General features: G+C 33.7%; 1 protein-coding gene across 1 annotated transcript; it reads right to left on the bottom strand.

Annotated features, from left to right (window-relative positions):
• Nucleotides 1–22,628: 22,628 nt before the first annotated feature.
• LOC147811876 (uncharacterized) lies at nucleotides 22,629–25,184 on the bottom strand. The gene is made up of 2 exons (XM_087162258.1): nucleotides 24,109–25,184; nucleotides 22,629–24,042 (listed from the first exon to the last, which is right to left on the bottom strand). Exons 1-2 carry the CDS (start codon nucleotides 25,182–25,184, stop codon nucleotides 22,629–22,631), a joined length of 2,490 nt encoding a protein of 829 aa, XP_087018384.1.
• Between the last annotated feature and the right edge of the window lie 572 nt (nucleotides 25,185–25,756).

Below are 25,756 nucleotides of genomic sequence, written 5' to 3'. Positions count from 1 at the left end.
TCAAACCTTTTTTCTCAGTCTGAAGCAGCTTCTAAATTTAGAGCAGTTTTTTCCGTTGAATAAATTTGTAAAGCAATCGGATAAGGACGTTTTTATGCTATTCGTGGTTGAATATAACAATGAATCAGTTAAAAACAGAGAAGAACTATTTAAAACTCATTTTAAAGAATTATTTAGGGCTTTCGAAGATAAACCGAAGCATAAGTTTATTCTAGTTTCTTAAAGGAATTGTGATTTAAAATTTTGTTTTGGAAATAAGAATAATTTTAATTGTGAAAGAAGGGATGATAAAAAAATAAAACTTGATGACTTAACCTATGATTCTCAAAAGCAACTCTTAGAGAAAAAAATTTACTTTCAAGGGAGAAAGATAAGCTTGGGTAAATTAATAACAAGTGAGTCATCACATCTGGTAGAAGAAGAAACATTATCCAAACTTATCAACAATGAAGCGATAGAGGTAGGTAAAGCGCTTCCAGATTTGGGTGATATTCAGAGTTACTATATTGATCGCATTTTTACACAGCCAAAAATTAAAAAATACATTAAAAATGATATAAAATTCTACCTTACTTATAACGGTCGGATTGTTTCATCTGAACTTAGGCAGTATCAAGATATATTGCTGATTTCCTATTCCAGGAGCGATTTTGATAAAATTTGTATTGAGCATGAGAACCGTAATATTCATTGGCTAAAAGAGGATGATGATCGATTTATGTGGCAAAATTCTCGGGGTGCTACATCGAGATTGCGCAGGTATTTAGACACGGATGATGGTTATGAATGTCGTGAATTGCATGAGCGAATAGTAGTTATAAGTTCACAGTCTGGTGCGGGGAAATCCACTGTATTGACTAAATTAGCTCACAATATGAAAAACAATGATGCCTCCCTTTGGATTGTGAGAATTAACTTGAATGATTGTACAGGAAAGCTAGAAAAAGTCGATTTTCATAATGATAAGGACACAATTTTTAAATTTATAATGGACATAGCATTAATAAACACACCTCTAGAGCAAGAGTTATTTAAACACAGATTAGATGCTGTAGGTAAAGTTGCCTTGTTATTTGATGGATTTGATGAAAAAGTTCCTAAATACGAAGAGAAAATTGCTGAACTATTAAGAGTTTTGAAGAATTCAAAAGCAGAAAAACTGTGGATAACTACACGCCCACACATGAAAAATGAATTAGAAGATGTATTAAGTGTACTTTCGTATACTCTAAGACCACTATCTAGAGAAGATCAGTTGCTGCTTATTCAAAATTATTTCCATAAGAATCTGAAGCTAAATATTAAGGAGAACTTTGAGAATTTCGCCAAACAATTGCTTGACAGTGTACTGCAACCCATTTCGGATAAATTTCAGGAATTTACAGGAATACCCTTGCACATAAAAATGCTGGTTGAGGCTTTTCAGGAAGAATTCAAAACCCCTTATAAACTGTTCAACAAAAATGAATTAAATTTGTCGAAAAAAATAAATATTATGAACCTTTATAAATTATTTGTTGAAATGAAATACAAAAGGCATCTTGCAGAAAAGCAGATATTAGATACAACAAAATCTGGACCAGAATATGAAATACTACATGAATCGTTTTTACGAAAATATACCTTGTTATCTTTAGATGCACTACTTTGGGAAAACGATTCAGAAAAGTTTCTTGAAGATGACAAAATAACCGAAATGAAGAAATATAAACAGCAGGTAAAAGATGGAAAAGAAAATTCAGGTTTCATTAGTCATATTGTCGATGAAAAGTCAATATTCATTCACTACAGTTTTGCAGAGTATTTTGCTGCACTTTTTTATTTCAACAATGTAAAAAGGGAAAAAATAAGGAAATATTTTTTTGATCAGATTTATGGAGAAAAGCATGACTTGACCACTATATTCTTTGATCATATGGTAACTGAAGAGGGAAACAACTGTGAAGTGCATATTGCGGTTTTAAACGGCGATGAAAAGGAGGTAAGGGAATTATTAAAAAATGCAGACAAAGTAGAAGATTTCACTAATGCTGAAGATAGGATAGGAAAAACAGCACTTCACGTAGCTGCTGCATATGGATACTATGATGTTACCATGACTTTATTAGAGCACAGAGTTAGTGTTGCTGCTGAAGACCTTTTCGGATGGAAGCCTATAAGATATGCTGATAAAAATGGTCATTGGGATATTGCCGATTTACTCTTAAAAAATGGAGCAAATATTGATGACATGTGTGAAACAATGAATCAATTGCTTTAGTAAATACTAAGTCATTAAAATAAGTTTGAATTCAAATAAATGACATGTAATTCGTTGAACCTATTAGAAATGTGCTATAGTATAAAATCTTAAGATAAAATTTCTAAAACTGATATCTCTTTAAAAAGGTTAAAATTTTGGCTATAACTCAGTCTATTAAAAATTGAAATAAGTGAATTGCAATGGAAAAACCTGCATAAACAAATAAATTCTTGTAAAACAAATAAATTCGTGATATAAATCAAAAATCGTCAAATAAATTCGTAATATATAAATTCGTGAAAAAAAGCGCTTTCGACAAAATACTAAAATAGAGATCTATCGACAAAGACTACTCACTTCTGCCTAGCTTATGCTCTCTCTGGTTACTTCAGTTTCCGTTTTTAAAAGCGCTATATGTTGAGCCATTAAAGCTAGATTTGGCATGTGACATTTTTAGCGGCAATCATTGGTCGATTTTCTAGCGTTGCCATTCGGGGAGTTGAACTCAGGCTTTTTCTTATCGCGGTGTAGGAGAAATATATACATAGATTCGTACTTAAAGCCTGAAAAAAATAGCAAATAAAACTTAGATCTTCTCCGGAAACATCACTATCATTATACAAAATCTACGTTCAAAATTTCAAAGAATTCTAAATGTTATTTGTGGGTGTGTTAGAGTAAAGAAATGTTCTCAAAATCAGCATTCTTAAAAAAATGCATTTAAAAAGGAGGAACAGTTCTAATATATAAGAAAATTTTGACAAAAAAATTTCGAAATTTGTTGCTGAAAATAAATTTTGTTTACCTGAAAAATATAATTTGTTCAAATACTCAAAGCAAAAAAAAAGAAAAACATTTTAGTTTCGTTTGCGTGAGTTTACTTCAAGCTTCGGTTCCGTCTGTCATCATACGAAAAAGAACTGTAACTTCATTTCTAAATATCAAAGATAAAAATTTTAAATCGGAAACCACAAGGCTCCATTCGCGATTTAATCACTCTAGCTAGTCGGAAAGTGGACAAGATTTTAGTTGATTATATACCATCATATAATGGTATAAATTTACTTAGAAGGGATCTTGTTTATATTTGTGAGTAAAGCTACCAGTGGAATAATTGTCGTCAAGTTCTTTTTTTTATATAAATAATTTATTTTGTTAATATGTTATTGGATTTATAAGAACTTTTAAACAGTTTTTTAGATTTTTTTTATTGCATATAACAAATATTTAACAAATTGTTTCATAATAAAAAAGAAAAACAAGCTTAACTTTGTCTAAGGAAATACAACTTTATTTAATTTGAAATTTAGATAAAAAAAAAAGCTCGTATACTACAAAAAAAAGAAATACCGTTGTTCAATCAAAATGCCTCATTTTCTTTTCTAAACAGTTTTATTGATAGCCTAAGGTATGTTCAATTACATTTTAGGGCATCGATATATGAATTATAATTTTCTGTAATAAATCCTAAGACAATCTGTTACTAAGCAAATATCTATTTTTCTAAATCAATAAATAACTATGCTAACGACAAATTTAGTTTTTTTTTCTAATTCACAGCTATAAAATTTTATGATTTATGTCCATAGAAATGGTGATCAAATTTGAGGACATAATTAAATAACTTTAGCTTTTTGTGAGTACGATTTGAACCACTATTACATTATCATTTTTTAAGCTCCGATCACTCTTTCTAAAGGGTATAAATTTAATCCGAAAGTATAAAAAAAATAAGAAAACAATTCGAAATTCTTTTGCTTTTTTTTAAATAATGATTACGAAATGACTACCTTTGATACATATTATTAAAATTCTTGTCGAAAACTGAATTTGAAAAAGGATACAGAAATTGAGTGTTTCATTCAAGACCCAGGTAATATAAGCAGAAGCATTTGTTTTAAAATCAGGAAGCGTTTTATCATTTCTACATACAACATGGCACTATCAATTGAGAACCTGTAAGTGAGGGTAAATCGGGGCAATTCATTCTGTCACGATTCAGCAACCTGCCTGGTTTGGGTTTGACACACAGGCAAGAAGTCGCTTGCTAGCATCCGATTAAGTCTGATACGAAAAATGATTCAGGTTAATAATAAACAAATCCTGATGTTGCTTCTAATAACTCTTGTGCAATCCACGCTAACCAGCCTCTAGCTTGTAGCAAAATACAGGTCAGGAAAGTGCACCTTTCAATTGACTACAAAGAGTGAAAATAGGTTTTGACTCAGAATATCGCGGAAAGATGGCACCACCACTCATTCGTGAGGTGACATGCTCAATTTAGACATATATCTGAACGGTAAGGAAATTTTGTCTATATCTAAGTATCAATAGTACGGCTCAGCTACAGACCATTGAACTTTCGATTTTACGGACACATATATGTGACATATTTGGTGGTTCTTAGCCAGCGGCGTATCTAGGGTATGGTAAGTATGGCGAATGCCATGAGCGCATTATTTCGAAAAGGTGCAAAATCAATCAACATCGACGATTATTTGTTTAATTAAAAATTTCACTAATTTTTTTTCTCAAGTTATGGCAGAATTAAAAAAAAAGCATACAACATTTAACCTTTCCTCGTGGGCTCGAAAAGAAGACATCGAGGTCTTTTGAGGAACTCTTTTTTGTAACTGGGGGAGTGAAGTATGAAAGGAAACCGCTAATAATAAGGTGACGAGCGTTAAACAATTTTTTTTATAACTTCGTTTGAAAACTCATAGACCACCTCAGTTAGGGATAATAGGAGGGCAAAGGTTTCCAGCTCTTTTGCATAACTCGAAAAGCGCGAGAAATCTCCTTCGGTTGTTATATTATATTCAAATTCAACACTAAAAAAATGGGGGAAATAAGAAGAAAAAACATTCCACATACCAACTCTTTTTAAACGACTTGACGTCTGTGTGATGACAATTCATACACGTTTCTGCATTCATTCACTCGACACTTTTTCTTTCATTATACTTTCAAATTAAAGCAACAGAGGATTCGCAATAAATAAAAAATTTTAATGTTCATGAATACATTCACGATGAATACTAAAATAAATCAGTAATAAAAAGCAGCTTTTTCTTTTCTACTATTATATTTACGACGATTTCGGCAAAAGCCAAATTTTAATTATAATATCGTAATTTAAAGAATAATGCAGAGTTTTTAATAATTATAACTCTTACTCTCTTTACTAACTTTTTGATACACTCCAATAAAAATATTTTTAATATCAGAGAATTTCCTAAGCAATTAACATTTAATGTCCATCGAAATCCTTTGACAAAAAGACTTTTAACCCTATATTTAATTTTATAATCGTCGTTGAACAGCCGACCCAATTCCGCAGCCTTGTAATTTTGAACCCAATCCAGAAGACAAGGGAACTCCTGTATCGAGTAATGGGAGAAATTTGCCTTCGTGGAGGGCTTTTTGGTGGAGCTAACCCGCATTTGCGTTACATGGAGACGAAGACCACGAGAACCTCCAGCGGTTGGCCTAACGGCAAGGGGACTTTAACCCATGATCCGTCTACTACTCAGGATAATTAACATCAGCACTGTGGTTGGTGCAAGTCGGATGCGGAATTCGTATCAACTGGGATTCGAACCCGGTTTGCCTCATTGGAAGGCGAACGCTCTATCCACTGAGCCATCGAGGCTCCCATATTTAAATTAAAAGGAATTTATTTTTTTTTTCTCCAAAATGTAGCTTCTCATTGCTTCACAATATGTCAAAGCTGTACTATAAAAAATTTAAGCTATCGCTGATAAAATGAAAAGACAAAATGTAAGCTCATTATTCATTACAGTAAAATTACAGGGAATTTAATTTTTTTCTTTTTTTAGTGTATTATGAATTTCATTTTTTCTACTAAAAACGAAGAATAAAGCACAAACTTAATGTAAAATTTATTGAGTAAAACGAAATTTTTTTTTAATTTTTTCCATGTATAAACGATAATAAAATAAACAGTTTAATAATGTTCATTCAAAAGGGTTATTCACGTGTAAGAGTTATAAATATTTAAGTTCCGAATCTTATAAACAAACAAGACATTATTTATAAGACTTTATTGAAACTGTAACTCACAGTCAAACTATAATATTGCACAAATGAAAAAAAAAACACTAAAATAGCCACAAAAAATCATGGTTATATATAAAAATAAAATAATTAACTAAATAACATAATTTAGATTACAAAAATATAGAATATGTACTAGCATTAAGAATGTATATTGCAGAATTGTGTTGAATGTGTATTGTAGTACTATGTATGATGTTATAGCTCTTGAGTAGCAAATATATAGATATAAGTCACTGCCTTTTTCCTCGGCAATACATAACGTATTTATTTAAAATCGTGTCCTTTTTTATAATAAGAACAGAAAACAAATCCTAAAAATAATATTTATTTATTTCGTTTATTTGAACTAGTTTACTTAGACATTCATTTAAATTTAAAATGATTTACTTGGAAAAAATGCTTTTCTACTTAGGTTATTTGATATTATTTATGTATTTGAAAATGCTATCTGTAAAATTAAATTATAGTAATATAAGCTGAATCTTTAAATTTAAAATATTTATCTACATGAAAAAAATTAGTAGTACAACAGACTAAAAAAATGAAAGGCAAACGAAAGAAACTTTGGAAGTTCAAAAGTAGGTGAGAGCTCCAAAGAACAATTTTCCGGGAAGGAAATGGATGGAACCCCTTCAGGCAGAGAAACCAGATGGCCAGAGGGTGATGACCAGAGGGATGACTGAGAGATGTGAAAACCATGGGGTGTCCCAGTCTAGCTTAGACTAATTATTCTGTAGTGAAATGCTTGTAAATCTTCAATTTTATCAGGGGTTAAAATCTCTTTGAAAAACGTTTTCGGAATCTGCTGAATAGATTTCAGATAGAACCCCTTCTATAAATTAGCGTAAATCCTTCCACAACAGGAGATTTTTGCCACCCATGGTGGGAATCACCTCCACTAAAGTGTGAAATTCTGAAAATTGGAGGTTCCTCTGCCTCGCTCAACAAATAATTTAAACCAATGGAATGATTTAATAATGAATACACCCCACTATTTTGAAAAATAAAGGACGGGCGTTATAAGTAGTTAGGCGCTCATACAAAAAATTCTGCTCGTTTTAGTTAATGTTTCAAAATTTAAGACAAGAAAATCAAATATTTGAAGTCTTTAGATTTTTATTATCTATTTTGATGCAGCTTCTGGGCTTTTATAGTTGATTCGTAGATTTAAGTGAACAACGTGTACTACAAGGATTTTCTTTGATTGTAAGTAATCATTTCCTAATTATTTAAACTAGTGCATTATACTTTCCCCTATATCATTTATTTCAGATTACAATTTTCTTCCTTTAAAAAAAAAATGAGATTAAATAATTACTTTTTTTTAAATTTTATAAGTCTTTTACAATACATATCACTTATATTATATTTATATCACTACATATTATATTACTTGAAAAAAATTGTTATACTGTTTTTAAAACAATACAGTATTTTTCCTTGTAAAATTACCTTTTCTACAATATAGTATTTTTCCTTGTTAAATTACCTTTTTTTAAAGCGATGTAAAAAATGTATACCTTACAATTGAATTTTTTTACGACTATTATAAATAAAGTAATAAATATTTACGAAAAGTTATTTTTTAACAAACGACTTTTATAATTGTGGGTAATTTTTTTTAAAAATTCGTTTGAAAAGCTCTCTATAGTTACTTCTCATATTGCTGCTACCCCCAATACTTAGGGGTACAGAAATCCAAATCAGTCGAAAAAATGCCATGTTTATTCAGAGAAAGTACGTTTTAATGTCTGATTTCGTAACTTTAAATATTGTCCATGCATTTATTAATTAGCATATTTTAAGTAACCTCCTTGAACCATTGACATGAGAAGAACGTGAAGATCTGATTATTATATCAAAAGTTATCAGGGTAGTCCGTTTATCTATTTTATTTTTTTTTGCGCACTGAACGTTTAAAAACTTATAATTCAAATCTGTTTAATTTTTTTCTGCTTTTTCTCTAATTTGTTCCATTCTGATGCGAAGAAAATTTTTCATAATTTGATTTTTTTTGGTCTATTTCTTAACTTTTTTCCTTTTTTTTCCAATTATTTCTAGATATTCTTAAACTAAGACGACAACTTTCTCTAATTTATTTTTCATTAAAGGATGTATTATTGTCGCTATTTTGTCTAGAGTTCTGTGTTTAATTATATTTATATTCTTTCTTATATTCGGTTATTATATAATGTTTGTGCAACTTAATTATATGAGCATCGGTTTTTTGTAAATAAAAAACTAACCAGATTATAAAATTTGATTGTAGCTATTTTATTTGTAATTGTCATAACAAATCGCAATTATTTACACTGTGATCTTTAATGAATTTATTATATCGCGATGATTTTATTGTTGTGTTATTAGCAAAGCATGATTATGTTTAAAAACAATCAATTTCATTCTGTTTAAATTTTGGAAATAATGGGTAATAATCCGGTTATGTTATAGTTCTTCTTTAACCCAGAGACATTTGTTGCGTGTGAGTATTTTTGTTACCTAATCATATTTGTTGCTTAATTAAACAAATTGTTAGAATTTTTATTGACAGTTGAAGAAACGCAAGAGAATCTTCTTTAAATATGATAAAGCAGACTTTTTTACTCCTAACTAATGCTAATTTCGAACACACGTGAATGCATTACAATTAAAAAGCGATAATTTTATTATTATAGTTAATTTTTATTTATTTATTAATCTGTTAAAAAAAAATGCAATGCAATCTTTTTGGAAAATTTTATAACCGTTGTTGAACAGCCGATCGAATTGTTTAAATTTGCGACTGCTAATGTTCAACTTCGCAGCCTTGTAATTTTGAACCCAATTCAGAAGACAAGGGAACTCCTGTTTCGAGCATTTTGGAGAAATTTGCCTTCGAGGAGGAATTTTTTGATTGAACTAATCCGCATTTGCATTACATGGAGAGGAGGATCACGAAAGCTTCCCGCGCTTAGTCTGACGACAAGGGTAACCAATGATCCGTCAAGGAGGATATTTTACGTCAGCACTGTGGTAGGTGCAAGCCGGATACGGAAATTGTGTCGAGCAATCATTGCAGGGAATCGAACCCGGCTCACCTCGTATCCTCTGAGCCACCACGGCTCTTTTTGCAATATTGCCAAAAGGCTTAAATACTTCAAACAATGCTTTTATTTAAGAGATTATAAATATTTTAGGAAGGGTGCAAGTGCGAGATTTGCCATGGGCGCTTCTTTCCATAGATACGCCTCTGTTCTTAGCTGATCGAGGATCAGATTTATGTCAGATCAGATTAGATTAATGAAAACAATATTCGTGGTCTAGTTTCATTTTCTTCAGGTGAATATATTTATTGTAATTACACTTGTTAGTCCTCTAATTCGAAAAAAAGCGGAACATATTTGCACTAAATAATTAATAAATAGTATCGTGTAAAATTTAAAACAAATAATTAAATTAATTTATTTCAAACTTACTTTGTTTCAACAACAAACATTTGTACAAACATCTCTGCCTATTCTATGCAACCATACTTTCCGTCGTTTTTTATTGCCGTTTCCAACTGGTAAACTAACTAATTTAAAGCCTAAATTTAACTTATTAGAACACCCAAATGCGCAATAACCTGCCAATAGTAATTTAAAAGTATGAAACAAATAAAGTTAAGAAAAAGCAAAAGTAGAAGTAACAGATCGGGTGCAATGATATTTTGCCGTTCTAACTAGTCACCACTATGGCGCATGTTCATCCACATGATTGGCAATAGCCAATCTAAATCATAAGCGGCACAAAGATCATGGAGAAAAGTAACTCGACTTAAGCTAGGTAATCCAGGCATTTTTTAATCTCATTCAGGTCAAGCATTGTCTAATTATATAAAATCCGTTGTGGTAAAAGATAAGAAAGAGATTTTGTTAATGAATGCGGTCTACCCGTTATGGTACTAGAATTTGAACTCATATCATAGCCTAAAGAATTTTTTGCTATTTAATTGGTTTTGATGTCATATTGAAAATTAATTGTACTGAAGAAGTTGTTAGTGCCTTATGATAGTTATAAATAATGAAAAACCGTCTGAAATTTAAACTTTATAGTGTCTAGACCTTCAATGCAATACTCTTCACTATATACATCAGGAGCTAAAAAATATAAATATATTGTCAATAAATATTTAAGCAAGGAAGATAACAAACGTATTAACTATTTTGGAAGAATAAGAATAAATTCGAAGCAATTTTTCACTCCTTTAAGAGAAATTGGTACTTGAGATATCTTCGGTTTTTCAGAAAATTGTTCAACAAATGTCTCCTAATACCTTTTTCTACACTGTTGGAAATTTCTAAAAAAAAATTGTTAAATAACAATTTATTTACTTGTTATTTTTCAGATTCAAGTAAAGCCATCGAATAATCATAAATAAGACGGTAATCAAACTGTTAACTTTGATAAAAACAGTTTATTAACTGATTTCCCCCAAAACTGTTGAAAAACCAGAATTTATTCGTGCCAATGAAGCTAGTTCGTTCTTTGTACCTGGGTACATATTCTAGAAGAGAGGGCCAATCTTTCAATCTTATAACCGACAGAACGAAGTTTCGACTGACACAATGACAACACGATATTTTCTCTATTCTCTTCAACACATGAAGAGTTTCTAGTGTTAGTCGACTCCCAAATGCGTGATTCGGGACTATTGGAATACAATACTTTCATTCACACATAGATGCTGCATAACACAAAAAAGTATAGTATTTCCCATCTCTTACGATAGGTGAAACAATCAGATAAACTAATTAAACCTCATTACATTTGATAAAACACAACTCTATCACAACCTGATTCTAATGTCTATTACCAAAGGAAAAGCCTAGCTTCAATATCCAATTAAATTTATATTTTACAGTTTTGAAACCATGCTAGTTGTAAATGGTTTAAAACCCGCATAGTTTTGTATCCATGGTTATTAACCACACTAGTTGTAAACGGTTTCAAGACCGTAAAAGTAAAAAAAATGTTCTTTACCTTAAACTTTGCGGTTATTTGGATGAACAGACTGTCACTGGTCATTTTTCCGAAATTTTAGAATAAAAACTCTAACAATGCACTAATCTCTTCGTTTAAGAGACGTAACACTTAAATATGAAGATTAATTTCGAAAAATAATTAATAAATATCGATAATTTAAAAAACTATCGTTTTCAATTTTTATACTTGAAAGATGAAAAATAATTACAATAGGTAAAATAGAGTACAACTCTACCTTTTTCTTAAAAGTACAACTATTTTACATATGAATGAATCTTCATGATTTTCGTCTCCGTGACGTAAGTATCTTCATGCAAGCAATGAAACTGTCTGTTATCTGTTATTTAACAATCTTTATCAGTGCTTGAAATTTATCATTCTTTTACCTCATCGAACCTTCAGTATTTCATTCCGTGCCTTTCCTACTTGGTTCTACCCCTGAGGGGGTTTACCTTCTTTAGGTAAATACAGGGAGTCACGCCCCGGGGTACCCTAGTGATCTGTCCTCCCTTCCGTTTCTTCTCCCTTTTCTCCTACTTTCTCCTTTCTCTTCCCCCTTGTCGTGGTTGCCGAATTCACTGGTAAGGGCTTTTTATTTGTGTTCGATTACCACCCTGTTGTATCGGACCCAGATGGGAAGAGACCACCCACGTGTTGGCCGTGCGTGGAGACCCGTGTCCCTGGAAAAGGGGATCCTGGCAGTTGAGGGGCATCCTGGTACCCCAATACACTGCTTTGGCCCTTGCTTCAGGTAAACGGGAGGTGCATATTGGCCTGTATGCATCAACCGGCTAGTCACGACCGTCAACTGTTGACTAGGGTCAAGTCCGGGGTCACTTACTAGGCACCTCGTTAAGGGTGGAGGCTGCTTCAGGGGTGACTCGCGGACGTATAGCTATTGGTTAGCATCGGTGTCAGGTAACGAATTATGTTACTTGCATCCCCTTAGTAGGACTCCGTGGTGAGTGATGCCGCTGGTAGTAGAACTGTTTTTATTTTCTATGGCTGAAGATAGTACGGTGTTGAGTTCCGCACACCAATGCAAAAACAGCGGAACATTCTTAGCACCATGTGAATACGCTCGTTACTTTTTGATGAATCTGACAAACCCAAACGTACCTAATACCTCATTTACCCACGTATCTCCATTTCTGATACATAAGGCTCTTCTTTCCATTCTGGGAGAAGTTGCCTCAGTAAAAAAGCTACGCTCTGGTGACCTCTTAGTTGAAGTCTCCTCTGCAAAACAGGCAACTATTCTGTCAACATGCACCACCATGTGTTCATTTAATATAACAGTAACACCTCATAGATCTTTAAACACCTCTCGTGGCGTCATATCAGAAACAGAATTTATAAATGACACAGAAGACATGATATTAGATAACCTTCAATCTCAAAACGTTACATTTGTTAGAAGGATTAAGATTCGCAGGGATGGTAAACTCATCCCTACGAAGCACCTTATCCTCACTTTTGCGTCTGCTAAATTACCGACTGAAATTAAAATGGCTTGGATTAACTGCCCGGTTCGGCCTTATATCCCAAATCCTTTACGTTGTTACCAATGTCAAAGGTTTGGGCATTCTAAAACATCTTGCCGAGGTCGACCGGTGTGTGCCCGTTGCTCTAGTACAGAGCATGAAGACACTTCTTGCGAGCTGCCACCTCTTTGCGTCAACTGCAAGGGTGATCACGCAGCTTACGCCAGAAGTTGTCCGAAATGGTCACAAGAAAAGGAAATCCAGTCAATTAAAGTATTACAAAACTTAACATTCAACGAAGCCCGCAGAATAGTTACGGCCCGCACTCCCTGTCCGGGTGTGTCCTATTCCGCAGCAGCTGAAACTTCATATTGCACAGTAAGTACGCAGACAGATTCCTCAATATCATCTACCCCACAACAAACAAAACAAAATCCAAAATTTAATTTTACCGGACCATCTACTTCTCGCAGACCTGTATCCAAATCTCCACCTCCAAAAACATCTCGAATGACATCCCCAGAAAAGCCTCGTCCTGCCTTAAAGCAGCGTCCGAATACAAAGTTGCCACCTAGTCTGAAACCAGGTATTCCTAAAAAGAATAAAGACCCAAAATTCATACAAATCGCTAAAAAGTCCACTTCAGATATCTTGCAGAAGATGGACACAGAAATAACACTACATCCATCGGATGACGAATCGGTTTTCGACGACCCACCGATGGATGTCACGTCTAAATCAAAATTTAAATCCAAAAGATAATGGCAAGTTCCATTATCTCTTGGAATTGTCGCAGTGTGCGAAATAAAATCTCAGACATCAGAGATATAATTTTTAAATATCAGCCATCATGTTTTTCAATCCAAGAAACTCATTTAACATCCTCTGATAATTTTAATGTTCATAATTATGCATGTTACCGAAATGACCATGACGCCGGTAGTAGACCTAATGGTGGTGTCACGATTTTAACATCAACAAGTTTTCCATCAATTCGTCTTTCATTGTCAACGTCATTACAGGCTATTGCAGTTAAGATTCATATAAACATTACGATTACAGTCTGTTCAATTTATATACCTCCACATGCTTTAGTTTCACAACATGATTTAAACTCATTAATTCATCAGCTGCCTACACCTTTCATTTTGCTTGGGGACTTTAATGGTCACAATGAACTATGGGGTAGTTCCGACACAAATGCTAGAGGGCATCAAGTTGAAATGCTCATCCATGACCATAATCTATGTTTACTGAATCAAGGTGAAGACACTCACTTTCATGAACCAACGCGAACTTTTCATTGCATTGATCTTGCTTTATGTTCACCTGCGCTTTTACCCTTTTCAGAATTTTCGGTTGATAATGATCTTCATAATAGCGATCATTTCCCAATCATTGTTTCATATACATCTACTGCTTCTACCACTACAAGACCCTCTACATTTATTTACCATCGTGCTGATTGGAGACTTTTCGCACAGCTTGCTGACATTACAGAAGATATGATATCAGATGAAAATCTTGAAGCTGCTGTTGAAACGGTGACTTCTGTGATCATCAATGCTGCACAAAGTAGCATACCAAAAACATCAACTTCTCGTCCCCGGCATCGCAAGCCATGGTGGACTGCTGAATGCTCCGCAGCTCACAAAGAGAAACAGAGGCTATGGAACATCTTCCGTCGGTATCCTACAACGGACCATCTTGTAAATTTTAAACGAGCTAAAGCGATTGCACGCAGGATTCGGCGCCAAAGCCAGAGAGAATCTTGGTCACGCTATGTTTCATCCATCACATCTACAACATCTCCCAGACAAGTCTGGTCGAGGGTCAAGAAAGCGAATGGTATCTACCGTGAATTCCATCTTCCGGTATTTGATATAAACGGTATCACGCACTCTGAACCTGTAGATGTGAGTAACATCTTGGGTGAAACATTCGCTGCCGTATCTAGCATTGACAGTTACAGCTCAGCTTTTCAAGCTCACAAGCATAGGGTTGAAGCCCAGACGCTGCAGTTTACGACTCGACGGCAGTTTCAATATAATTGTAAATTCACTTTTCATGAATTGCAGCGAGCGTTGTCAAAAGCACCCAATACGAGCCCCGGCCTTGATGGTGTATCATATCACATGCTTCGCCATTTGACTTCTGCATCTTTGCAGAATATCCTGTTACTTTTTAACAGATTATGGACGGAGCAGATATACCCATCTAGTTGGCGGCTGGCTCTTGTAATACCAATTTTAAAGCTGGGTAAGGATCCGACGGAACCAATTAACTACCGCCCGATAGCGCTGACTAGCTGCTTCAGCAAGGTATTCGAACGTATGGTCAACTCTCGCTTGGTTTACTTTCTGGAGAAGAAAAAACTTATCCCCGACTATCAAAGTGGTTTTCGAAAGTGCAGGTCGACTATGGATAACATTGTTGCTTTAGAATCACGTATTCGTAATGCTCTTGTCCGACGTAACCATTTTATCTCTATCTTCTTTGATATTGAGAAGGCGTACGATCGGACATGGAGATACGGCATTCTGAAGGCATTGTTTGATATAGGCCTCCGTGGTCACCTACCAATTTTTATCAAAAACTTTTTGAGTCAGAGATATTTTCATGTCAAACTGGGTCATACACTTTCTGATCTCTACATCCAATCTGAAGGTGTTCCACAAGGTTGTGTTCTGAGTGTTATACTTTTTATAGTTCATGTTTCTTCCATTTTAAACATTCTACCTCCTACAGTTTTTGGATCACTTTATGTTGACGACCTCAACGTCTCATGCTCAGGATCTGACATGAGAGTAATCGAGCGTCAACTACAACTTGCTGTCAATAAAATAGTAAAATTGTGTCATGAGAATGGTCATACCCTATCACCTTCCAAAAGCTCATGTGTACATTTCTGTCGGCAACGTCGGCTTCACAATGATCCTGTTATTCATATTCATAACATTGCTATACCCATCGTAATTGAAACAAAATTTCTTGGAGTTGTTTTTGATCATAAGCTTACTTTTCTGCCTCACATAAAACAATTGCGTAAAAGATGCGAAAGATCCTTAAATATGTTACGGGTGCTTTCCAACACGTTTTGGGGTGCTGACCGCACCGCGCTATTGCGAATTTACCAAGCACTTATACTGTCGCGCATTGACTATGCATGCACAGTTTATGGTACTGCTTCTGCTTCGCAATTAAAACGCCTTGATACGGTGCATCACACTGCATTACGCATTTGTAGCGGTGCATTTCGCACTTCACCCGTGGAAAGCTTGTATGCTGTTTGTCATCAACTGCCACTGGATCTACGCAGAATGCAATTGTCCTTGACGCACTACTACCGTATCATGTCTTCAGCCTCACACCCCTTACAGCATGAGGCTACTCCAATAAGTTTAATGCGCCTATATGATGCTCGACCTTCTTATGTACGTCCTTTTATAGCTCGCATGCGATCGCACATTCAAACATTTGCTATTTTAGATTCACCATCACAATCAGTTGACCACGTACTTATCTCACCATGGACTGTTTCACCATATCATTTTTATTCTCTATTTGAGGTGTCTAAGAAATCTCTTGTATCACCAACCATATTTCAACAACTTTTCCGTTCTCATCGTCATCAGTTTTCTCATTATGTTCCGATATATACTGATGGCTCAAAATCTCCTGGATATGTTGGCTGTGGTGTCATCATTGCTGACGTCACAAACAGCTACCGAATTCCTGATATATGCTCCGTTTTCACTGCTGAAGCTGTTGCTATTTTATTAGCATTGCGACTAATTTCTACACGCTCTACTCGGAAGTATTGTATATATTCCGATAGTATGAGCGTTTTGAGCCAATTAGAAAAGTTTCACTGTGATACTCATCCAATTTTATGTTTCATTATTCATTTGTTAACTACTCTTCAGAAGAAGGGATTTGAAATTTTATTTTGCTGGGTACCAAGTCATGTTGGTATTCCAGGTAATGAACTAGCTGACTCAGCTGCACGATCTGCCACATCTGTTTTAACATTGTCCGTACCCTTCTCTGACATGAAACTACATGTTCGAAAAATTGTAAAATCATTATGGCAAGAACAATGGGACCTCAAAGTTTTTAATAAACTCCACAGCATCAAATCTGATTTGGACCATTTCCCAGTACTTCGATTGCGTAGAGCAGATGTAAAACTAACCCGTCTTCGAATTGGTCATACCCGGTTGACACACCTCCATTTGTTGCTAGGAGAACCCGCTCCTCAATGCCATGGTTGTAACGTTCCTCTCACAATTCATCATATTTTAATAACATGCCCATGTTTTAACCAGTATCGGTTAGCGTATTTTGGAAGTTCTATTTTATGCATGCAAGATTTGTTAGATAATATTTATCATCCAAACATTTTTGCGTATTTACGTGCTCTTGGTATTTTTAACTGTATATAAATGTTTTAATACATTTGCAATTTTATTCACTTTACTTACTTCATGTATCTTATTTGATATTCACACTTTTATCTGATTTTATTCATGCCTTTTACCTGATTTTATTCATCAACTTATACAATTTTATCAGTTATAATTATACGAATAACTAAGTGTTGCACGCATCATGTCTTATGAACTGTTTTTACCGTATTGTTTGGCGCAGCATGTCCTCTTTTGGACTTTGTGCCACTAAACCCTACATTCAATTCAATCCAATCCCTACTTGGTTCTAACTACGTTGTGAAAGTACTTTTTACTTGTCATGAAAAAAAATATCAGATGTTATTTTAAATGAGTAACTATATATCATCGATCTCTTTCTGAAATAAATCTGCTTTAGCGTAGCACAGGTAAGCATTAAATTTACTATAACTTTTTAATTTCATGCTTCTCAAAAATAACGCTTTATTTAGTAAAAACAGTGGCTAAATGGTTTTCATTCTTTGTTTTCCTTACATTTTATTATACACAACTTTCATCAAATATATTTATTTGATAAAGTCATTGATCAAGTAAACGGCTCTATTAATCAAATTTAAGATTATTTGATTTTGGTAAAATTGATAGTTTTCGTTTGATAATGTCGTCAACAAAAGCTATATCGGACTCTAAGGAGGACACTTCTGTCTGCGATGTAAAATAAAGTGAAAGTATCTGTTATTTAATAGTAACTTAAAATATCAAAAGATGTGCAATAAGGGTATATTAAGCACGTTTGACTGTTAGTATTTCTATTTAATTTATTGTTCTAGATCAGTAATTCACAAACAGTGTTTCACGGAACCTTAGGGATCCATGGAAAGTTCCCAAGGGTTCCGTGAGTTGCATTTTTTTAGAAATCAATTCTGGTTGTCGAAACCAATAACCTTGTGTTTACCCAACCAATAATCTATTACTTACTTAATATTACCATTAATTTTGAGAATTTATTTATATTAAATGCTAATGAAAAAGGAGAAAACAAAAATTAATATACACACTTTTCAATAACAACGCATTGTTATTGAAAAATACGAAAATAAAAAGGAATTCCGAAAAGAATTTACATTTCAAATGACTGCATCAGTATTTATCATCAAACTTAACAATTCAAAATATAAAAATAACCACATTCAAGAATAAAGAATTTTTTTTCTGATAACCATTTTCATAGTTAATAACAATTCCTTTTACACAAACCCTAATAATTCAGCTAATTTTATTCACATTTTACGTACGCAGAAGACGAAAATTGCTTAACCAGAAACCACCGCGGAGCTGCAAATTCAGCTGCCTAATCTAAATACAAGCTTTAAGATTGTTGTTGATAAAACAATGCAAAAATGTTATAAATTTTTTTTCTTTTTTTTTCTCTTCCTTTCCTTTCTTTTTCTTGGGGGGTGGTTATGTTTACAGTTGTTAATGAACTTTATTTATAAAATCGGGGTTCCACTAAAAAAAAGCTCTTGCATTTAAAGTTTCGTAACCGAAAAAAAGTGGGAAGCTTTGTTCTAGATCAGTGATTCTCAACCACTGTGCCACGGCACTTTTGTGTGCCGCAAAATTCTTAAAATGTGCCGTCAAATATTGGAAATGATGCAATAAGAATTATAATGCTTTTTATATATACTTTTTATAATTTTTCCATACTTTCACCGCATGAACATCTTTGTCGGTGATTGTCTTGTCTCAGACAATCTTAAAATAAGTTAGAATAAGAAGGAAGTGTTTAAATTGTCTTTGACAACTTTAAAAAATATTGAAATTATAGGTAGGAAATTTAATATCTATTAAAATTATTAATTAACAAAGGAAAGCATGCTAAATATTAACTTTCAAACGGAAATAAAAACTAATCATTAAAGTAAGCTATGCAACAAATAGTTATAAAAAGAAATCAACGAAGGATAACTAACAAAAAATAAGCTAACAATTAATAATTAGCAAAAATTAATTGTTAGCTTATTTTTTACAAGAAATTGTTAGCTTATTGTTTACAAGAAATCACAAAAAAATAAAAATTAATGTAAAAAAAAACGAACATATAATAACTATAGAAAACAAGCTAACAATTAATAACTAGCAAAAAATAAATAGCTGTTACTAACTAACAAAAAATTAGTCGGTTGAAATAATTAATCCCTTAATAAACGTGCTTTTGTAGTACACATTATTTTATTTCTCATTCAAAATTATTATCACAAACTATTTAACACAGTGTATTATAGGTAAGTAAACAACTTTTAAACTAATTTTTTTCATTTTGTGCCGTCAAATTTCAAAATCGTTAAAAGTGTGCCGCCACAAAAAAAAGGTTGAGAATCACTGTTCTAGATAATATCATTAAACATCCTATAATTTAATGAGGAAAGTTATTATTTTGTTTCTTTTTTCCTTCAAATAAATAGAAAAGAGTATTATATCAATAAGTGATATACCTGTATAAAAAAAAAATATTTTTTTATCGTTGAGTCAGTCCTTTTTTTTTTTTTTTTTTTTTCTTTTTTTTTTCTTTAGCTTTAAAGTTAAGTGCCACTACCCGGTAAATAGTTGCCTGGCATTCCGTACACTGATGTTTTTTTAATGTTAAGTGACACTGTCTAGTAAACATTGACATTAAAGTTGCAAGTGCCATTGTGGCATATCTATTTTTGTTTCTTCATTTGAGCTTTATATCCCGTTGTTTTTCTTTATTGAATGATTTTGAATGAACAATAAATATTTAGAATGAATTGTGAATATTTAGTTATAATATAGATATCAATAGAATTCAAAATTAGCTGTTGTTAACGTAATTGCTACTTGTAAGTCTCCTTACCTTTTTGTTTCGTCATTCTGTGTTTATAGATAATAAGGAAAGCTCTTGTTTATGACCCTAAACAGTAGTACGCTAAGTTTCTGAATTTTTTCCTTTCCTTTCCCATTTTGAGTTGAGATATGTAAGACGGTTCTTTTCTATGGAACATTACCTATAACATATCAATTTCTGTACCTTCATTCATGATTTATTTTACACGTTTTGTTTTATAAACTATGTTTCTTAAACATTGAATCTTTAGTGCATACAATATAGATATCAATAGAATTCAAAATTAGCTGCTTTCTCAGTTATTGTTTATTTAACTTATTTATTTATTTATTTACTTATTTTTGTTCTTATCATATCTTTTTTGTCTCTTTACCTTTTTTTGTCGTTTTATGTTTAAATATTGAAGAAGGTTCTTGTTTATAGAACCTTAATAATAATATCTCCATTTTTGTATTTTTATTTGTGCTTTATTTCACGTTGTTTTGCTTTGTTAAGAAAAGTATGTTGCTTGAAAAATGAGTCTTTAGGTGCATGTAGTATAGATATCAATAGAATTCAAATATTAGATGCTTTTTAAGTTATTGTTTTTTGTTCTCATCGCATCTTGTTAGTCTCTTCATCTACTTTTCTGTCATTTTATGTTCAGATACTGAAGAACGTTCTTGTTTATAGAAGAAAATATCTCCATTTTTGTACCTTTATTTGTGCTTTATTTTGCGTCACTTTGTTTTATCAAGAAAAGTATGTTGAATTACCAATTAATATTTAGTGCATATAGTGAACATATCAATAGAATTAAAAATTTACTGCTGTTAATGTTATAGCTGTTAATGTTTTCTGGTATGCTGTTAATGTTTTTATGGTATCATATTGTGGTATTTACCTTTCTTTTCTTCTTTTGAGTTTAGTTACTGAAGAAGGTTCTTGTTTACAAAGCCTAACTATATCTCCATTTGTATACCTTTATTTGTGCTTTATTTCACGTTGTTTTGCTTTGTTAAGAAAAGTATGTTGCTTGAAAAATGAGTCTTTAGTGCATATAACATAGATATCAGTAGAATTCAAATATTCGATGCTGTTTTCCTTATTGTTTTCTTCTTTATCACCGCATCTTGTTAGTTTCTAAACCTTTTTTTCTGTAATTTCATGTTCAGACACTAACGAAGGTTCTTGCTTATAGATTCGATGCAGCGTGAAAAATGCATCGAAAGAATATGCTACTTGTCTAGATAGCAAAGTTTAACCCCCCCCCCCTACTTTTGCACCCTCCCCTCAGTAAATTCTCGATAGCGACTGCAACTCACCTCGGGGAAAGGTGTGTAAACTGCAGATATTAAACCTAAATTGCCCTTTTTTTTTAAAAAAAAAAATTGCGGAATTTCCAAAACTATTTCTGTATTTAATTACTCAATTACGGGACTCGAACATTGGGGAACTCGAACATAATAAAGCTAAATCAATTACCATAGGTCTGAGAATCGAATGCCATTTTTTAGAGAAAAGTTTTGAGGGCCATCCTTGGTGGGATAAAAATAAATAATTCCTGGAGAAGACGATATAATACTGAACTGTATAAAATCTACAAAGAGCCAGATATTGTGAAATTCATCAAAATAAATCGAATGAACTGGGCAGCTCACATTTTCAGAAGGAATGATGACTCAAATTTAAAGAAAATCCTATCATACAAACCCCTAACGAACAGGAAAAGAGGTAGACCCAGGCTGAGATGGCTGGATTTAGTTGAGACTGATTTCCTTACTCTAAAACAGAAAAACTGGTGAACAAGTGTCAAAAGTAGAGAAAAGTGGATTCGAATTCAAAGGAAGGCACTGGCCCAACCCTGGGCTGTCTAGCCAGATATGATGATGATGATGAGAATCAATTTTGTTTCTGTTATTATTATGGCTACCTTTCCTGCAAATTTTGAAATTGTCTAATTTATGCGAAGAAGTGGTTAACCTTTAAAATTGGGCAAAATGTCCAGTATCTTGTTACTTTAAGGTCGTCATTTTTGAAAGTTACGCAAAAGATAAATAACGCATATGGTTTTTTTTTCAGTGTACTAGTTGACATGTATTCATAGAAGTATATAACTTAGTGAGTTAATGTTGGTAATAGTAGATTTTGACGATCGAAGTTGTTTGTGGTCACTCTAGTCGATAGCTCTAAGTTTATTTCGTAAATAAGAAGAACACTGGTCTTCAATGGACTGTAGTACTTTATTTTTCAAGACACACGGACTACGTCCGCCATTTATGAAGTTCTCAAGGTATATATAAATCTTTTACAAAAAAGGGTGGCGCGGCAGTCGCACATGCGCGAACATGCCGCCCGGCATTGCAATGTTTCAACATTCAATTAATATGTTATTTAACAAAGCACAATTTGCATTATTTAAAAAATCTTTACAAAGCATTTAGATGAAAATTAGTAACACTGATACAAATAAGAAAAAACAAATTAATGATACTTTACACTGCAACCGATCTTCTCATACAACAAATAATCAATTCAAAATAAAATTAAACATAAGAATATTTTTATGATACAGGTAACAAGCATATTTTAGAAATAGACCTCTTAAGGGTCCCGTGCTGGGTTTTCACTTCTACAACTCTGATTTTCTTATCAGTGCCATAAAACACTTTAATTATTCTGCCCATTAACCATTTATTAGCTGGTAAATTATCCTCAATAATTAAGACTAGACTACCGATTTTGACATTGTCCTTTTCGAATCTCCACTTGCCACGTTGCTGCAGTTCACTTAAGTAGCTTCGTTGCCACTTTCTCCAAATTAATTGTACTAATTTGGTTATTCTTTGCCACCTGGATAACCTATTTTCCTTTAAATTTGTCAAATCTGGTTCAATTATGGCGTTCATTGTTCTCCCTATCAGGAAATGCGCAGGAGTTAAAACTTCTAAGTCGGTTTCATCCGCGGATAGTGGAGTTATCGGTCTACTATTCAAAATGCTTTCAATTTGAGTGGCTATAGTATGCAATTCTTCGTAAGTTAAAGAGGCATTACCTACAGCTCTTTTAAAATGGTATTTAAACGACTTAATTGCTGCCTCCCAGAGACCACCAAAGTTGGGGGCTCTAGGCGGGATAAAATTCCACTCTATGCCTTCAGCGGATAGATAGTTAGCCAATTTTTCATCAGGATTTTTGAATAAATTTAAACATTTTTTTAACTCCTTGTTAGCGCCAACGAAATTCGTCGCGTTGTCTGAAAACAGTTTGGCACATTTGCCTCTACGCGCGATGAATCTCTTCAACGTGGCAATTAGAGACTCGGATGTCAAATCAGAAACTATCTCTATATGCACTGCTTTAGATACAAAACATATGAATAAGCAAATATATACCTTTAGAGAAATTGCTTTTCTTTGATGTTTACATTTAATGAAAAACGGACCAGTTAGGTCAACACCAGAGCAGTTGAATGCGAAATCTGGCACAACTCTTTCTCTAGGTAGTATTCCCATTATTTGCGTCGCAGCAATGGGTTTATTTTTAACACAAACAACACAATTATGAGTAATTCTTCTACATAGAGAACGGCCACACAAGGGCCAAAATTTTTCTCTTACACAGTTTAATAAACCATTTGGACCAATATGCAAATATTTAAGATGATATGTCGAAATAATAACAGAAGTTAAAGGACTATTTTTAGGGAGTATTGCAGGATGTTTTTTAAGAAAATTCAATTCAGTGTTACCTAATCGTCCTCCAACTCTTAAAATTCCATTTGAATCTAAAAGAGGGTTCAAATTTCTTATCTTACTCGTAAGAGACACCTTCCCGTGCAGTTTGAGACTCCGAATTTCTGATCCAAATTCCTCGTTCTGTATTATTCTCAACAGGAACTGCTCGGAGGCGTTGATCTCCTCATTGCTCAGAGGTCCTGAAGCTCCTTCAGTAGGATTTCTGCAATTCTTAGAAAACCTAAAAATATAACTTAATACACGCACTATAGTAAAATAATTATTACTCAAGCCAATTAGTTCATGCACAAAATTTTTGGATGTTAATGTAAAGGCTTTTAAGGGACCTTCAATGTCTAAGCTTGAAGGCTTTTTAAGTTCACTTTGGAAGACACTCAGTTCTTGCGACACAGGAAAGTTTTGGTTAGGATACTCATTGTCATAAAGGAAATTAGGGCCTTTCCACCATAAATTTGTCTCTAAAAGTTTCACAGGGTCCGATCCTCGGGATATCAAGTCCGCGGGATTCATCTCGGATGGCACATGATTCCATTGGGACTTTAGCGTCAGTTCTTGTATAAGTGCAATTCTATTTTTCACGAATGTCTTAAGACTCGTTGGCTCCTTTTGAATCCATGCTAGTACAATCGTGGAATCAGACCAAAGGTAAACTTTGTCTGTTTGCAATTTTAATGCGGAAAGTATCTTTTTCATTAACTTGGACAACAAGACTGCAGCACAAAGTTCCAGTCTGGGGATACTTAGGGCTTTAAGTGGGGCAACTCTAGATTTGCTAGCAACTAATTTCACATTTATGTCACCTGCAGAGTTGAAAGACTTGCAGTAAACGACCGCTCCATAGCAACTCTCCGATGCATCAGCAAATCCATGAAATTCGATTGTTTTAGACTGTTCTATTGTAATGCACCTATCAACTTTAATGTTGTTCACACCTTTCAACGTGGAAATAAATTCGCTCCACTCCTGAGATTCTGCAGCAGGAAGTGGATCACCCCAGTCAATGTTCAATTTCCACAATTTCTGCATAAATATTTTGGCCTTGGCTATGACAGGGCCGGCTATCCCTAGGGGATCAAAAAGTTTTGCAATGGTGGACAGAACTGACCGCTTGGTAAAAGTGTTGTTCTCATCCACTGATATTTTGAAGGTATAGCAGTCCTCTGATGGTCGCCAAATGACTCCTAAAGTTTTTGTTTCATCGGCGCTCGAAAAGTCGTAATCGGTTTTACTTGGTGAAAGTTCCGGATGGCTAGCAGACCATTTATGTAGACTCATACCGGCTTTATCAAGAATTGAAATCAGTTGCCGCCGTGTTTCCTTCGCTTCATCCAGAGAGGGTGCTGAATACAACACATCATCCATATAGAAGTTGTCACGTAGAAGAGGAGCTGCCAAAGGAAAATTTTTCCCCTCGTCAAGAGATAGCTGATTCAAACACCTTGTTGCTAAAAACTAGCACTCACGGTGCCGTACGTGATAGTTCTCAATTCATAAGCTTTTGTTGGGCATTTGTTCGCATGATCCTTCCAAAGGATTCTTTGAAGACAATGCTGCTTAGGGTTCACCAAAATCATTCTGTACATCATCTTTATATCCGCTTGAAACGCGTATGTGTGCCTTCGAAAGCTAGTCATTATGCTAAATAAGTCTTCCTGTATCACCCCACCATTATACTGGATAGCGTTAAATGAGGTAGCATTATGCGTCAAGCTAGAAGCGTTGAATACTACGCGAAGCTTCGTAGTACTCTTCTCGGGACGATACACGCCATGGTGTGGCATATAATAGGAACTTTCCGGTTCTCCTTCATCTTTAACTTCACTCATGTGACCAAGCCTTTCGTATTCATCAAGAAAGTTTTTGTAAAGTCTCAAATGTTCTTGGTCCTTTGATAACCGATGCCACAGAGAATTCAGCCGTTTAAGAGCAATATC

This window comes from Parasteatoda tepidariorum, chromosome 4, assembly GCF_982258835.1.
Source record: "Parasteatoda tepidariorum strain Cologne lab strain chromosome 4, Ptep-v5.0, whole genome shotgun sequence".
NCBI lineage: Eukaryota > Metazoa > Arthropoda > Arachnida > Araneae > Theridiidae > Parasteatoda > Parasteatoda tepidariorum.
Note: the sequence above shows the minus strand (reverse complement) of the source record. Positions and strands in the feature narration are given on the sequence as shown.

Excerpts from the sequence above, each read along its gene's own strand:
- LOC147811876 (XM_087162258.1), bottom strand. The coding sequence starts at position 25,184 with ATGGATGATGTGTTGTATTCAGCACCCTCTCTGGATGAAGCGAAGGAA. Across the intron at positions 24,043-24,108 it reads TTAACATCCAAAAATTTTGT|GTTTTCTAAGAATTGCAGAA; the intron begins GCATGAACTAAT and ends TTATATTTTTAG.